At 38.4% G+C, this 17,517-nt stretch overlaps 1 protein-coding gene across 1 annotated transcript; it reads left to right on the top strand.

The window, feature by feature from the left end:
* Positions 1–3,001: 3,001 nt before the first annotated feature.
* Positions 3,002–16,352, top strand: zbtb25 (zinc finger and BTB domain containing 25). Its single transcript, XM_051919779.1, has 3 exons — positions 3,002–3,145; positions 11,777–11,963; positions 14,804–16,352. Exons 2-3 carry the CDS (start codon positions 11,791–11,793, stop codon positions 15,945–15,947), a joined length of 1,317 nt encoding a protein of 438 aa, XP_051775739.1. The 5' UTR covers positions 3,002–3,145; positions 11,777–11,790; the 3' UTR covers positions 15,948–16,352.
* The last annotated feature ends 1,165 nt before the right edge of the window (positions 16,353–17,517 follow it).

Genomic DNA, 17,517 nt, shown 5'->3' with positions numbered 1-17,517 from the left:
GGGCACCAGTTGTTTTGGCTCATTTAGTATCTCATTATTGTTTGGCAGCTAATTAAGGGAAAAGAAACAATTAAGGGGTCTGAGTCTTCAAGAGCAACTCAATAAAATGAATTCAAAAGAAGTGAATTAGCAGCAAAAACAGGTCACTCATTAAAAAAAGGGTTAGAATGAAAACCTGCAGCCATGATGGTCCTCCAGGACCCAAGTTGGCAACCCCTGGACTAGACACTGGGTCACTGTTTCTGTGTTTCAGCTGTTGGGATTTTGGACAGCCCATGCACGTCAGCATTCCGCTATAACCAATAGTAAGCCAATTAGATTTTACATTTAATTGTATTTATTTCACAGATGTGGATATCACTAGTGCAGAAAGAAAATGGAATGAGGTGCACATAGCATGATCCACCTTTTAAATGACACTAAATTAAAGTATCTCTATAGCCATTTATTTATTAAAAATCTTCTGTTTCACTCTGTGGGTGGTATGATGGCTCAGTGGATAGCACTGACGCAGTTATGGATTCCAGTCCTAGCCTGGGCACTGTCTGTGTGGAATTTGCATGTTATTCTCATGATTGCATGGGTTTTCCTCCTCCATCCTAGAGACATGTGTGTTAGTTTAACTGATGACACTAAATTGGCCTGATGTGAGTATGAGCGCTTTGAGTAGTGAGAAAAGCGCTATATAAATGAAAAAAAGTATTATTAATATCTGTGTGCGTGAGCGTTATGCCCAGTGCAGATCTGGATTCTGTATGGCACTCAGTGCTGCTTAAATAGGCACTACCCAGCAACACTTTTTGTAACCGTAAGATGGTTAAGTGTTTTAGAAAATGAACTAACTTTTTTCCTATTATATAGTTGTCGGGTAAATAAAAACAAAACCTGAAGAATAATAAATAATGTGCACTAAACAAAGCAACAATGTATGTTTAAACAGCCAACATAATACGCCATAACTATATGTTTTAGCAGTTTTTGACTTGATAATTACAGTAAAATATTTTATGGGGGCCAAAATCAAAACTACATTTTCACACCAAAATGCTTTCACCAGTGGTAATGAATGACATCCATCTTTATCTCACACAGACAACTGCATATGCCATGGTCTTGTGTCTGCAGCAGTAAGAACCTATTTGTATGTGCACCCAATAAAAATATTGTCTTTGGAATCACCCTAAGGATTACTTAAATATCACAATGTCAAAAATAAAGTCATGTCCATTCTACTCTCCCTTTATATCGAAAGAGCCTTGCAACGAGGAAGCAGGATAGGAAAATATAAAGATAGCATGAAGTTGTTATACCAGAACAAAATATATATTTTTTTATTTTTTAAGAAAGGGAACAAACATCTTAAGATGATAAGATGACAGTGATGAGTACAGGGTATGCTAATAATTCCAAGAATGATCACATGAGGTCAGAGAAATTGATAGTTATCAGAGAGATAGTGTAGATGACAGATGGGACACTTGCATTTCAGCCAGCAGTAACAAAAGGGTCAGTACTTTAAAAAAACATCAATATTTGCTTTCTAACCTTAACACATTATACAAATATAGTATACTTGGGCAACACAGGATATTTCGGCTAAAAATGGCATACAGAAAGAAGTGGGGGTATTACTTGGAGATATTTGTGGCAAAGCTTTATGATCTTTCATAGATTATATAAACATCTTTTACCTGCCTGCACCTCTTTCATTCAGATACTATTTTCATATTTTCATACCTCTGCCATTCAGCTTGCCACATTTTCCCAAAAAGTCAATGAGACCAGACTCTAGAAAACCAGAGATTATGAAGATAGAAATTGTAACTTACAAAATGCACAAGGTCTATCTATGGGAGCACCTGTATTTACTATAATAATATGTTTTGAGAATTGTACATAGTAGTGGATAATGACCATTGTGCTGAACTGGCACCCTGCCCAGGGTCTGTTCCTGCTGAGCGTTCAGGTGTGATGAACAGACTTCAGCTCTTCAGGACTCTACAATTGGATAATGCAGGTTGAGTAATTAGATGACCGGATAAACATTTACATTTGCCAGGATTCCATTCCATTTATGCACAGTTTTAATAATAGCGCCGCTGGGACTACAAAATCCTTTCTGACATGGTAAAATGATTGCTGACAAATATATATTGTAACATTCCAAATCCAAAATACAGTTAATGTATTCTTGGAGTGAGTGTGAGGTAGCATTTCCACCTGCCTGAAAGACTTACACACTGTAACAATGAAATGTTTTATCCATCCATTTCATTAACTTCATTCTTTCATTGTAAGGTGGCAGAGGGCTGAAGGCCTCATTAGCCCAGCAGCATCAGGCACAATGCTTGAACAAACCAAGGGTGGGATATCTATCCATGGCTGTGCCCAGTCACGTACTCATTTGGGGTATACATCTAATGCAGAGAGCACATACAGATATTAAGATGGGATGTCATTCTAATGCTGTGCCTCACTCACATACATTCATTGGGGGTACAGAGCTAAGGCATTGCACGCACATGGCACATTGCAGGGGGATGTCAGTCTAATTCTGGGTGCACTTGCACAATTTAGAATTAATAGGCACTCCTTACGTTTCTTAATGCAATTCAGTTTCGCACCCTGACTCGCTAAAACTTTTAACATTAATCGCACACGTCATCACAAGGGTTTTTCAAAAGGCTAACGTGATTATAATTAAGCACATTATGAAGATAACATGCTCGGCAGTAGAATAAAAGTAAAATGTCTGTAGTGCTAGTTGCAACGAGAAATAGGATGGACTGAGAACAAAATACAGTGGAAATGAAATAAAATAAGAAAGGCTGGATTACCGTATAATCTTCGTCACATAGACAATGAATTGAGGCCACGTTAAATGTGTTATTTTGTCTTACTTTTAGTTCCCCTGGTGAACTTCAGAGCTAAAGCTCACAGGCTGAGTGACGCGCGCGCGACTGTCGCACATGCGCAAACTGACCCGGATCAAGAGCGCGGGAGCGCCTGCCACGCCGAGCGGTAGAGGGCCGCGCGAGAGTCGCGCCGCAGATCAGGCGCACACACGCGCATCAATTCCGTATTGTCAACGGCACGGCGGGGGGTAAGAATTGCACCTTTTTGCGCGGAAAATCGATAACCACTGGTTTGTGCTGTTCTCTCAAAGCATGGGTATATTTTTATTGCGCGACTTTATAAATCAGATCAAAAAATATCAGCATTTGTTTACGTGAAGGTTTAGAACAAATGCATAACGTTTTTTTGTATGCTTACTAATTAGTTGGGCTTGTTGCACTTAAGGAAATATTTCTGCTGTTAATAATGAGTCGGGATAATCACAGCCGCTCAAGCACTTTTGAGATGGGGTGCACGTTAATTAAAGAGCGTTGCACCGCTGTTTCCATTCTAATTGCAGATGCAATTTCTATGAGAGAGAAGTTGGCGGCGCACGCTGTAACGTTCATGACACGCTACCGCAGTCTAGCAGCGCCTCATCACCTTATAATTTCCGCATATTATATATGTGCATTATGCCAGGAAGATGCCAATCCTCTATTTATTACAAGTTGAAATTTTTATATTGACGGCGTTGTGCAGAATAAGAGGATGCTTTGTAATGGCAGGTGCAACCAATCAGCGTGCAGCGGCCTCAGATAATGCAAACGAGCTGCCGGCCACTTCCGGCCAGTTTATTCTAGGAAATCGAGCCGTTAACTTGTGTGGATTTTGTCAGCCTTTGATGCTTCTGTTGCTGTTTTTGTTTTCCTTCCACACATTTTTTTTTTTTGCAAGAATTATGCCCTGTGTTGCTTCCCTTTGGAAATCGAATATGCTGATTTGGTATCATATATAGTTAAATCTATTTAATTTTTCATGCCATTGTCGTATAATGTTTAGATTTTATCAATGCACACAATAAATCTATAAAGGATAGAGCACATTCTGTCAGTACAGGTAGATGTAAAAGTGAAGAGAAGACATTTACTGGCAGGTATTGTGGCCTAGGGAGTAAGTTGGACTGAATCTGAAAGGTTACAGCTTCGTTTCTGATCACTGACAGTGTTACAATTAAGTAAGTGGTTTATTCTGTTTGTACTCGTACTTCACGTTTTAGTATAGGCAGACCCATCATGTTCAGTATGACTTGTGCATTTACTGTAAAATGGTTCAATTGCCTGATTCTTATATTCATGTTTACACTATTAACCTGCAGTGAGTTTTGTGTTATTGGTTTATATAATTCTATATTATGGTACTTTTGACATGAGAAATACTGATATGTAAAAGATACTCTGGAAAATAGGCCTTTCTCAAACATCTCAGTGAAGCAGAGGATAGGCTGAACGGCAGTTTCAAAATCCAGCTTACTCTTTAATAAAGAAAAGTATCACAGGGCTGTAGGTACACCTGGGGTTGATAGAAGGAGCTCATTATAGAACTTTACAGGGGGCCCAGTAATGTAGGAAAATATATCTAAAATTTTCTCTGGAATAGCCGTTTCATCCCAGCTTTAACTTTCCCTCGATGAGGTGAGACAGGATAGGAAGGCAAACAATTGTACAGAGAGAGAGACAAACAGTGCTTTAGTTGGTAGTTAGAAGACATAGGAATATGGAGGAGTGTACACCGTTTGTTCATCCCGCCCCATATTATTCGCAATAAAAACATCACATGCATGTTATTTTAATTGGTGACTCTCTAGATTAACCCTTTGCAGCCTAAGTGTGCTTGTGTGCAAGCCCACTGATGTACTGGCAACCCCATCCAGAACTGGTCCCTGTTTTGTACCTGGCCTCCTGTGAATTGATGAATTGGATTCAGCAATTTGAAAATGTTAAGTTATTATTAGTAGTAGTAGTAATATTATTTTTATTATTATTTTTAATTTTGAAGCTTTGAGGCATCCTATTCTAGTTTAGAATGAGCCTTTTCCACCTAGTATATAAGCATCAGTTTCCACCAACATTTCAAGGGCACATTCCAAAAATAAAGTAAAGACTCTGAATTGATTTTGTGCAAATGTGTTTTTATGTGTCAGTATGAGTTTGTCATGCTGTGCATTGGTGTCTTACCAAGGGCTGGTTCTCTTGTTGTGTCCTAATTTACTATAAGAGGCTCAAGCTTTACTGTACAGTGGTGTGAAAAACTATTTGCCCCCTTCCTGATTTCTTATTCTTTTGCATGTTTGTCACACAAAATGTTTCTGATCATCAAACACATTTAACCATTAGTCAAATATAACACAAATAAACACAAAATGCAGTTTGTAAATGGTGGTTTTTATTATTTAGGGAGAAAAAAAAATCCAAACCTACATGGCCCTGTGTGAAAAAGTAATTGCCCCCTGAACCTAATAACTGGTTGGGCCACCCTTAGCAGCAATAACTGCAATCAAGCGTTTGCGATAACTTGCAATGAGTCTGTTACAGCGCTCTGGAGGAATTTTGGCCCACTCATCTTTGCAAAATTGTTGTAATTCAGCTTTATTTGAGGGTTTTCTAGCATGAACCGCCTTTTTAAGGTCATGCCATAGCATCTCAATTGGATTCAGGTCAGGGCTTTGACTAGGCCACTCCAAAGTCTTCATTTTGTTTTTCTTCAGCCATTCAGAGGTGGATTTGCTGGTGTGTTTTGGGTCATTGTCCTGTTGCAGCACCCAAGATCGCTTCAGCTTGAGTTGACGAACAGATGGCCGGACATTCTCCTTCAGGATTTTTTGGTAGACAGTAGAATTCATGGTTCCATCTATCACAGCAAGCCTTCCAGGTCCTGAAGCAGCAAAACAACCCCAGACCATCACACTACCACCACCATATTTTACTGTTGGTATGATGTTCTTTTTCTGAAATGCTGTGTTCCTTTTACGCCAGATGTAACGGGACATTTGCCTTCCAAAAAGTTCAACTTTTGTCTCATCAGTCCACAAGGTATTTTCCCAAAAGTCTTGGCAATCATTGAGATGTTTCTTAGCAAAATTGAGACAAGCCCTAATGTTCTTTTGCTTAACAGTGGTTTGCGTCTTGGAAATCTGCCATGCAGGCCGTTTTTGCCCAGTCTCTTTCTTATGGTGGAGTCGTGAACACTGACCTTAATTGAGGCAAGTGAGGCCTGCAGTTCTTTAGACGTTGTCCTGGGGTCTTTTGTGACCTCTCGGATGAGTCGTCTCTGCGCTCTTGGGGTAATTTTGGTCGGCCGGCCACTCCTGGGAAGGTTCACCACTGTTCCATGTTTTTGCCATTTGTGGATAATGGCTCTCACTGTGGTTCGCTGGAGTCCCAAAGCTTTAGAAATGGCTTTATAACCTTTACCAGACTGATAGATCTCAATTACTTCTGTTCTCATTTGTTCCTGAATTTCTTTGGATCTTGGCATGATGTCTAGCTTTTGAGGTGCTTTTGGTCTACTTCTCTGTGTCAGGCAGCTCCTATTTAAGTGATTTCTTGATTGAAACAGGTGTGGCAGTAATCAGGCCTGGGGGTGGCTACGGAAATTGAACTCAGGTGTGATACACCACAGTTAGGTTATTTTTTAACAAGGGGGCAATTACTTTTTCACACAGGGCCATGTAGGTTTGGATTTTTTTTCTCCCTAAATAATAAACACCATCATTTAAAAACTGCATTTTGTGTTTACTTGTGTTATATTTGACTAATGGTTAAATGTGTTTGATGATCAGAAACATTTTGTGTGACAAACATGCAAAAGAATAAGAAATCAGGAAGGGGGCAAATAGTTTGTCACACCACTGTATATGACCTCAACCAAGAAAAAGTTTAAACTATCTTAAGATCTGGAATTAACTGATAAGACATTTCTTAGATTTCATAGTTTTCACAGTTTTCCAGAGCTCACTACAGTAATTGAAAATACTGTGCAAACTGTATTGAAGAGTTTTTATTTTTGTATAATAGTTTGTTTAAATCACATATTATAATTGAGGCCCATGGACAGCTAAAGCCTATCTTAGCAACAATGGAAAAAAGCGCAACCTTTCCCTAGATAATAGTAAGATTTTGTAGTATCAAAAGTTATGAAACCCTTATTTCTGGACATTATTGGACATTTTTAGGCTAGAAGATGGGAACACTCGCATGTAGACAAGATTACACCATTTAAAAAGTTTATGGATGTCAGAATTAAAACTATCCACCTCTAACTTCAAAGACAGTACATTTCTGAATCAATCAATTTTTTATGAACTATCTTTATCCAGTTCAAGATCTGCCATCCTGTCACTCGTAGCCTCAAGGGGGAGTTATGTTATTTAATATATTTACATCTTAATTTGTAGTAAAGTTGATGAGAAAGACTCAAATAACTGCTATAGAAATGCAGCAAGTTAAACTAAATAATATCAATTAATTACCAAGATAATTAAAAACAGTGCTCCATTGCAGTTAGGTGTGCAGGTTTAACTACCTGTATTTATAGGGTTGTTGTGGTTGTCATGTGTACAGAGTACAAAGAAATTCTAACACGAAATATTTACTGTATGGTAACTGCTTTTAGAATGGGATTCTGAGCAATTACAGAGGTACTGCCATCCTATCCATAAAAAATCTATACATCTGCACTGCAAAAAATGAAATCTAAGCCAAGTGCAAAGTATTTAAATTATGACATTAAGTCTAGTCTTCCTTAATGTAAGAAATATTGACTTGTCGAAAAATGTGTATTTACAATTATTTAGCTTGCTTTAAAAATCCTGTCAAGTAAATTTTGCTTACCCCTTTGGTAGATTATTATTTTTTTGCTAAATACAAGCAAAACATTTCCCATTTCAAGTTTTTAGCTTGGTTTTTGCAGTGTGTAAAGGACAATCTCTTCTTGTTAGTTTATTCTTTAAGCGTGGCTTTGTTTTTTAAGTCACAGGCTTGAAATTTGCTGCACAGGACCTCATCAGCATTTGTCAGGATGCCAGCATGTCACTTATGGCCTTGTTCTTGTGGTGGTATGTTGGTGCAGCTCAGTTGGAATGAGTGGCAAGAAGTACTACAGTGTGATTTATCGATACAGAAACAGAGTTATGCTGGTTTGGATGGCGGTGTGATCATTAACATGCTTATCTTTCAGCCATGAAATCCATGATCCACTTCCCAGCCATCATAATCAATTATTTCCATCACTGCTTTTAGCATGGACCTCGGTGGGGCCATATTGTTTCTAGAATTATTTCTTGTAATTTGGGGTTCTTTGAAGAAGAAGCAAGCATATTGTATGCACAGATAATAATAATAGCTATGTATTAATGCAACAAGTTTAAGAGTAATAGTGTTTAGTAATATATCGTTTGTAATCACTTTTTGGGCTTCTGCTTTCTCACTCAGACAATGCTGGGTAACCCATATGGTGGTAGTAATAATAATAAAAATAATAGTAGATTTATTTATATGAAACATTTCATGCAATGAATGCGTGTCAGAGCACTTTACACATGAAAATACATTACCAAATGTCTTAAGATTAATTTATAAAAATGTAAATAGATACTTGTAAAATGAAAACTACTGAACACACAATAATAATAAATCTAAAATAAATAAAACATACAGAGGAACTGAAATATTTTTAAAAACTGTTACCTACAGTATATGTATCTGACAAATGTATGATATGATGCAGTCATTCATTTATTTTCTTTTAAAAAGTTTTGGTGGTGTAGAGGAAAAGTAGAGGGAGACAAATTTCTCAAGAAAATTGACATCAGTAGCGCCACGGTCTGTAGTGGTTCAAAACTACAAGGCTTTGTCAAACTTGGTCATTCGTCCACCCATCTCTGCCAGGGTGTTCTACGTGTGAATTATCCAAGTCATTATCAGTAATCAAATTGTGGAGATCTGATGATGCTGGAGTTGCAGTAGTGGTGTTGTCCTTTATGCCATTGGCACGTTACCTAGGATTGCTGGAAAACTTTGACAACCGTGCGTTGACTCCTAGTAGACCAGAAGGATTCCGAGAAATAAGAAAAGAGAAGGAGTTCTTAACAAAAGACAGCGCTAACCATCACAAATTCTGTGACACATTTGAATATACTTTGAATGAACAACCAAGCCAACAGTGCTAAGCAAACTCTGCGCTAGTATAATTGCAGTATGTAAATAGTATTCTTAACATTTTTTTAAACAAGAGCTAATAATTATGTAGAAGCCAATCTGAAAAAATATGTCTTAAGCATCTTTTTCAAATGTTCAGTAGTGTATGCTTGGCGTTTATCTGTTGTGTGATGCATTCCAAATTTGTACTGCATAAAAGCAGAAGTTGCCTCTCTAGTCGTTTTATACTCAATCTATGTATATCGAGAAGGCCGCCTCTTGAAGATCACAGAGGACAGTCTGGATTATTGAGGCGGGCAGTCCGAAATACACAAAGGTGCAGTCAGAGTATTTTAAAATCAGTCCTACTAGGTGCTGGAAACCATTGATGTGTGGATAAAACTGGTGTTATCCTCTCATCTGCTCAAATTTTTAATTAAAATTCTTGCTCTACATTTTGGAGAAGCTTTATGTCTTTCTTTGGCAATTCTGTGAAAAGTACATTGTAGCAGATGGCTAAAAACAGTGTGTGTGAATGTCTCAGCATCTAGTAGTGACAGGGCTGAATTCAGGTTTTTACTTGTTAAATGTATGTAATGAAAAATCAAGCAAAATGACACCTTTTATGTTAAATGGAAAAACTCTCATCATAATGTGGGATTTGAAGTTTCACTTAGTATCAAAGCTGTCATAAACATTCTTACTTCTGACTTTATTTCTAATGCTACAGTGGATGACCAAGAATTCTCTTTAGATTCCTATTTGTTTCATTATAGACAAACTGCTGAATTTCTGTTTTTTCTGTGGTAATTTTAGGAAAATTACTATTCATCTGCTTCATGATGGCAGACTGACCTTCAGTTATGGGAATAGGAGCTTCTGGGGAATTCCATGTGACTGCACAATTATGGAAATTAACCTTATATTTTATGAATTTACTAAAGGAGAGCAGGTTTAACCAGAACAGCAATTTGCCAAGCAGAGGCGGCCTTAGGGGTGTGCGGGCCCTAGGGCTGACCAACCTCACTCGGGGCCGGTTACATCATGTTATCGGTATGTATGGACTGTACAAACTTGCATGTGAATTTAATAAAAATACTGTTAACATACACTGGATTTTCTCATTACAGTATTCAGCAAAATTTTTGCATGATAATACGCTGACTTTATCAAAATATAACAATATAACCTATTAAAAAAGTGCAATTCATAATTCATGACGATACCACGACAGTGCGAAATGCGATGCGGTGTCATGCGGAAATTAGCAGGGCCTCTTCTAGAAAAGTACCCAAATTGCAAGTATACGCTGAGTCTTGATATGCAGGATGTCATAGTGATATCTCAGCCAGTTATCATTAGCAATACGTGATTTTGTGCATTAATATTCGGACTGTGGAATGTTTTCAAAGACGTACATATACGGAATTTGACCATGAAGAGAGATTTTTAAAGGTTTCCTCTTAGAAGAATCTCAAGTATATATATATACTGGAGAATATAACTTAACAAATCCGCTTGAATGGGACACGTGGACCTCAAAAGTAGGACCCCCTTAGGCGTGGGGCCTGGGGCAGTCGCCCCACTTGCCAACCCTAAACACCGCTCTTGTTGCTAAGGACTGATACTTGTAGCACATCACACTCTGTATCATACTGTATACTCTGATTGACCGTCATCTAAACTTACAAATGATGGTGTCCCAGTTATATGTGATAGAAAACCTCTTAAGGAATTGCCAGAGAGGCCAGCTGATTGGTGAATAAGAATATTGTAATCTGAGTGTCAAAAGCAGCCGTCTTCTGGTACAGTAAGGCAGGCAGGATTGACTAAGGCTTTGAAGTTTGGACTTCAGGCACTGAGGGTGTGGATTCACATCCTGCTGCTGGCACTGGGGAACCTCGAGCAAGTCAGTTTGTGTGCCTGTGCACCAACTAGAAAAGCAAAAGAAATGTACCTCAAGTGTTGTATCTCACCCTGGATAAAGGCTTCAACACAATAATAATAATAGATTAGATTCAATTTTTAATGAGTCAGAATAGATAAACAGATTTTTTAAATAGATTTGTTATTCAAGTAATTAACTGTTTCAAATGACTTTTTCTTGAATTTCACATAAAAGGGTCAATTGGAAGTAGGTGTAAAATTGCCTGACACTTGGCAGTTAAAATTATTTTTCTTAAGAAGAGGTTTGACAAAAACAATATTCAAGATACTTGTAAAAATACCCAGTTCTGTCCAATAGTATACAATGTATAGTATACTGTCAAGTATTTGAAAGTAAAAGCAGCTAGGTGAGATTAGATCAAGGGTGCATATAAATGATTAATCTGAAGACTTGCTTTATGAAGTTCAACTTTGTTAAGTGCAGTAAGTTCAGGAGACCCTCCTGAGTGTTAGGACTGTTTTTTGTGCAAGAAAGATATTGTTATTGATACTTTTATATTCTTATCTGGTTATTTTGATTCTGGGAATCAGATTTATATGATGGCCTAAATTATGAAATAATCAGAACACTACAGATCATAGAGGTTTAAGGCTTTAGGGGACATGTGCATAAATCACTTAAGTTGACTAGAATACACATTTTTAATGAGTCAATATATGAATCAGATGGGGAAAAGATTCTCAACATTAGTACAGTTTTCTGTAATTTCTGTTGCTGATTTGGAAAGCCTGTTTTCCTTGCCTAGAGTGCCAAATTAAAATGATGTCGATGTTGAATTTTTCTTACTTTACTGCAGGAGACCTTGGCACCATGGACATGTCCAGTCACAGTCTTGTACTTTTGCAGCAGCTCAACATACAGAGAGAGTTTGGCTTCTTGTGTGACTGCACTGTGGCAATCGGAAATGTTTACTTTAAAGCTCATCGGGCGGTGTTGGCTGCTTTCTCCAACTACTTTAAGATGATCTTCATCCACCAGTCAAGGTTAGAGAAACTGTGTATGATAATTGTTCTTTGTGCTAGAAAGAAATTGGCTACAAACAATGATCATACAGTATCCATCCATCTGAGTCATTACTATTTGAGAAATGCATGTTGTTGGCTCATTGTAATGTTTAATGGTGATGAAAATTTCAATTTGATTATTAAAAATTTCAGGTCAGTGGGTCCCTGGAGTGTCAATGCCAGAAAACTGGTTAACTTGTGAGAATAAACATTACTGGCCTTCAACAAAATGTAACAATTCTTTCTGTATGATGTGTTGATTGGTGGTAGAATGTAATTGGGTTTGAAGCTTTTGTGGTTTATAAAACAGTTAATTTGTTTAATTGCTTTATTCCAGTTGCTATGTCATATGTCTGAATAGTGCTAAAGGTATTTGAGAAAATGTAAAAATACGGCTTTATGTAATAACATTCTTATGACAAAGTGGTCCAGAAATGCATACAAGAATCAACTACCCTAAATGTTCTTTGCAGGGATATACCAAAATCAATATTACACTGAATTTCAAACAATTCTGTATGCATCCAGTTGTTCAAACTAAATAGGTTACCACTGCTTACATGCAGTACTCATTTGTTTTAGTTAAATATTTTTTGTGTGTGTCCTTTTTATGTTATACTAGCCTTTCCCTGCGGCTTCACCCGAGTAGTGGCGAAACAGGACAAACTTTAAAAATCAATAAACAAACAGGTATCGCTAGCTAAGCAGAGGCAGAGTACACCAAAAAGCAGAGGTAGACTGACTCAGTGAGGATGGTCCTGCCTGGCTCCCCACTCCTAACGTCACACTTCCCCATCCCCTCAGCCCACAACCTCTGTCTCGGATTAGCATGAATATATCTCTCCAGCAAGCGAACTATGATTCTTAGCGTGATGAGAGAAGTCGCAAGATCAACCGGAATGTTCAAGCAGATTATAGAAAAAAAAACTATTTAAATCCGTTAAGTAGTTCTCTCGTGAAAAGCAGGCAGACAGACAGACGTTGGATTTTATATATTACCAGTAACGGTGCACTGCAAGATAACGTGCAGTGAATACACCTGACTTGAGCATTCATAGTCGTCAGACTCTTTCTCTGTACATTTAGCATTTGTTTGCTCAGAGGTTGATACGCTTGCTGCTTCCTGAGCAGCTCTTCTTTTCTCCACCCTAGCGGCCCGCTTCTTCATTCTTACGTCAGCATCTTTTCACGTTAAAACTGATTAAGTCCGTGTTTGTGTTGCAATTACTTAGTACATTTTCCTTAATTTTTTACTTAAGCTGACACTTAAGTCTTCAATCTGCCTCAAGAATGATTTAAGATATGAAGAGGTAAGGGAAGTGACGGCAAAGGTGGTAGGGATGAGAACGCCGCCCATACACATGCGCTGCACGGCCTCCCTCCTGCCCGCTTCCGAGAGTAGATTCTACAATAAAATAAAATGAAAATTAAAAGAGGAATAACCTTGGAGGTCAATCATCACCCGACAGTGGATAGTAGACGTCACATAGTATATGTGTACCAAATTTCAGGTCAAAAGGTCAAAGGGTTTGCGAGGTGATTTAAAATCCTGGGCAGACAAATGGACAGCCACAGTAGCGTATTATTTAAGAAGATGCTATATTATGATTTAGTAATACAACATAAGTAGCTTTCTCAAACTTTCATCTAGACTTTCAAATGTTCATTCCTTTATGTAGACGTTTTCTAGCATATTTTTTAGTGCTAATAAATGGCTGTAGGGTTAGAATATTTCAGTTTATGTGTGAGTGTTTGAGACCACAATTGTATTCTACAAGCAGCGGGTTGTACTCCCTAATGATTTAGGCACATTGGGTATGTGCAGTATATAAAGTTATTGAGATTTCTGAAGGCAGTGATTGATGCAGTTCTGTTAACTCAACATATCAGAAGTTGAGCTTTGAAAAATAATAAAAAGGAATTGCAAATACCTGCAAGAAAAGAAGTTGAATAGCTAGGATTAAAAGAGGTGATAAGAATGTCACAGAAAATGATGGAATTGCAGAACTGGTATTTCTATATTTACTTCAGTATAGAAACTGTTTTTCCTGTGACTTTGTGTTATGCTGAATTTCCTTTTGGGGATCAATAAAGATGTTTCTGACTGTTGAGGTGTCTGTTTGTCTGTCCATCTATCCAGCACGGTTATTGAGTTTTGAAATGCAAATGTCCAACTATACATTACCAAACCTGCTTAATACAGTTCAGGGTCGCAGTAGTCCGAATCCTGCACCAGCAACATCAAGTACAAGGCAAGTACCAACCCAACGGGGAACTAATCCTCTGCAGGGCTCAATACAAACGAGTGTTTTTTGTTAGGAGATTAGCATATTCTGTTTATGGGCACTTTAATGAAATATTTATATAACATAGATGCAATATTTTTATTTGGAAAGTAAAGCATACTTGTTTTGGACATGTGTCAGAGAACTTGAATTTTTGAATAACAAATAAGTGCTTTTAATACACATTATTGGCTTTGACCTCCCAACGTTTTCTACAATTTGATGTGTGGGAGGTGGCTTTGTGGTTCCCCATGAGCCCACACCAATAAATGCGCATTTTATTTTTATATCAGACTGTTATTACTTTTTCTCCTTGCCCTTAAAGACCTGAAATAGTCCTGTTGCTGAAATTGCAATAATATAAGATTTTCTTTCTCCTTTGTTTTAATATGTGAGTCCGAATTTTGTTTTAAATGACCACTTATTGTAATTTGTTTGAGAGTTCTTCTTCTCTTGCATTAACTGAAAATTTATGAATTATTGTTTTAGTCTCTAGCTAATGCCATTTAAATGGTATCTTTTATATTTTAACAGTGAGTGCATTAAAATTCAGCCTACCGACATTCAACCGGACATCTTCAGTTACTTACTACACATCATGTACACAGGAATTGGACCGAAGCAGCAGGTTGACCAGAGTCGCTTACAGGAAGGAATAAAATTTCTTCATGCTTACCAACTTTACAGAAATACAAACGAGAATAGTCAAGATGCGAATTTGGATACAGTAAAAATGTCTAATCTTTATGGCATTCAGATATCATCACAAATGGCCACCAAAGAGAACATAGGGTTAAAGGAAAATCTGTCGAGAGGACTCGAAGAGCGATCTAGCACACAGGTTAATCACTGGCCTGTTCAACAGTCACTTACAACAGGGCTAGATACACCTACTTCTGACTCCCAGGTGCCAAACCCACATGGCCCATCGTTGGTTAAATCAAAAGAGGAAAATCTCTTGGTCACCATAAAACAGGAGAAGGTGGATCCAGATCTGGCTGCAGAATCTCAGACCACCTCCCCTCAAAGCCAAGAGAGTCGAGCCTCAGCTGTTTATCAGGATACACTGAAGGCACTGTACTGTCATTATTGTGGAGAGCGGTGTAGCTCAAGGGACAGTTTACGGGAGCATCTCTACACACATGCAACTGGCTCCCTTCCCTTTGGGGTACCTGCTGCAATCCTGGAAAACAACAATCTCGGAGAAGTTCAGAAAATGGCCGAGGACTTGCAAAGCATGGAAGATCGCCCTCTGCAGCAGTTCCTCGTCAACAAGAGCACCTACCTATTAGATCAGCCGAGCTGTGGTAGCTTGGAGGACTCCATGCAGCAAAGTCAGACCCTATCACTGCCGAATGAGGAGCTGGGCGCAGAACTTAAAAGCAGCAGCCCTTACTCCAGGAAGCGCAAGATTGCATGTGCAATTTGTAGTGTTCGTTTTTCTCAAAAGAGCCAGTTGCAGGAGCACATGTACACTCACACCGGTAAACATTCCCGCTATCACAGGTACAACCGGTTTTGCACTCAATTGCTCCAAGCATCTCAGCAGTTTTGTGAAAATCAAGGTGAGTGCACAGTAGAAGAAGCAGCTAGGGACTCCCAGGACAACCTCAGCTCTTGCTACTCTTTGGACTCTGAGATTTCACAAGAAAGCATTGACACTGTTGTTGTAGAATGAAGCAGACCCATGCCATATACCCCTTTTTAGTCCCACTATTAAAATGAAATACTTACGACCAATTGTTTCCTGACTTTTCTATAGACTCTTTTGGCTTCTTTTCTCTGACTGTTTCTTTTTCATGTTTCTAAGCTGTATTCTATGAAACTATTTGCTTTTTATAAAGACACAATTTTCATAAGGTGTGTGCACCCATCTTCTTTGCATCTGTGGAGCAAAGATTCTGTATGTTCTGCAGTGTTCTTGAAATCTGATTTGTACAGGATGTTCCTTGTTCTTCAGTTGTTGTTAACATTATTTTTTGTTTCATTGTTAAAAGTGTCGTGGAGAAAACCTCATTCTCGTTTGGGAGAAAACCTGCAGAGTTTCCGGATGAGCAATCAGAATTAGACTTTATTGCATAGAGCACAAAGCCGACTCAGTTCAATGAAGTGAACGTTGTTAGTCTGGTGGAGCCTTGTATTTATTATGCTTCTTGACACAAGATTACCTCACTTTGCACATTTTTCATCATTATCTGACTCCTGGTACCCAACTCCTCCATTCCTGTCTTGTTGATTCTACCACCAGCATTTTCTTGTGCTTAGTGGGCATTAACAATTTTCTGATGGAAATAATTGCTTTCTACCCATCAACACCATTATCTTGACTTGAGAGGCATTTTCACGATCTGGCCAAAGGAGTGACCACCTCTTAATTACCGGTCACATTCTTAACCTTTGGTGTGTAAATATTGGTGGCATCCCAGATTAAGAGAAGAAAAAGTGCAGGCATAAGCCTTTTAATATTTAACTCTTACATTGCCTGAAGCAATCGGTTACAATATGTATGCATTATGAATATGTTTTACTTATGAATTCTCTTTATATTTATGAATTCTCTGAAAAATCATGTGTGCCAAACTTTTTTGTAGTTTTCTAGGTGATGAAGGAAGAAAGTTGTCATTACAGTAATCCCTCCTCCATCGCGGGGGTTGCGTTCCAGAGCCACCCGCGAAATAAGAAAATCCGCGAAGTAGAAACCATATGTGTATATGGTTATTTTTATATTGTCATGCTTGGTTCACAGATTTGCGCAGAAACACAGGAGGTTGTAGAGAGACAGGAACGTTATTCAAACACTGCAAACAAACATTTGTCTCTTTTTCAAAAGTTTAAGCTGTGCTCCATGACAAGACAGAGATGACAGTTCTGTCTCACAATTAAAAGAATGCAAACATATCTTCCTCTTCAAAGGAAACAGAGAGGAAAGCAAACAAATCTGTTTGGCTTTTAAGTATGCGAAGCACCGCGGCACAAAGCTGTTGAAGGCGGCAGCTCACACCGCCTCCGTCAGGAGCAGGGAGAGAGAGAGAGAGACAGAGGAAAACAAACAGTCAAAAATCAATACGTGCCCTTTGAGCTTTTAAGTATGCGAAGTACCGTGCAGCATGTCGCTTCAGGAAGCAGCTGCACACAGAAGGTAGCAACGTGAAGATAATCTTTCAGCATTTTTAGACGAGCGTTCGTATCGTCTAGGTGTGCGAACAGCCCCCCTGCTCACACCCCCTACGTCAGGATCAGAGAAAGTC

Source organism: Erpetoichthys calabaricus, chromosome 16, assembly GCF_900747795.2.
Source record: "Erpetoichthys calabaricus chromosome 16, fErpCal1.3, whole genome shotgun sequence".
NCBI lineage: Eukaryota > Metazoa > Chordata > Cladistia > Polypteriformes > Polypteridae > Erpetoichthys > Erpetoichthys calabaricus.
The sequence above is the reverse complement of the archived record's forward strand: the minus strand, read 5'-3'. Positions and strand labels throughout refer to the sequence as shown.

Coding starts and splice junctions, on each gene's coding strand:
- zbtb25 (XM_051919779.1), top strand. CDS start 11,791: ATGGACATGTCCAGTCACAGTCTTGTACTTTTGCAGCAGCTCAACATA. Junction 11,964..14,803: donor ATCTTCATCCACCAGTCAAG/GTTAGAGAAACT, acceptor ATATTTTAACAG/TGAGTGCATTAAAATTCAGC.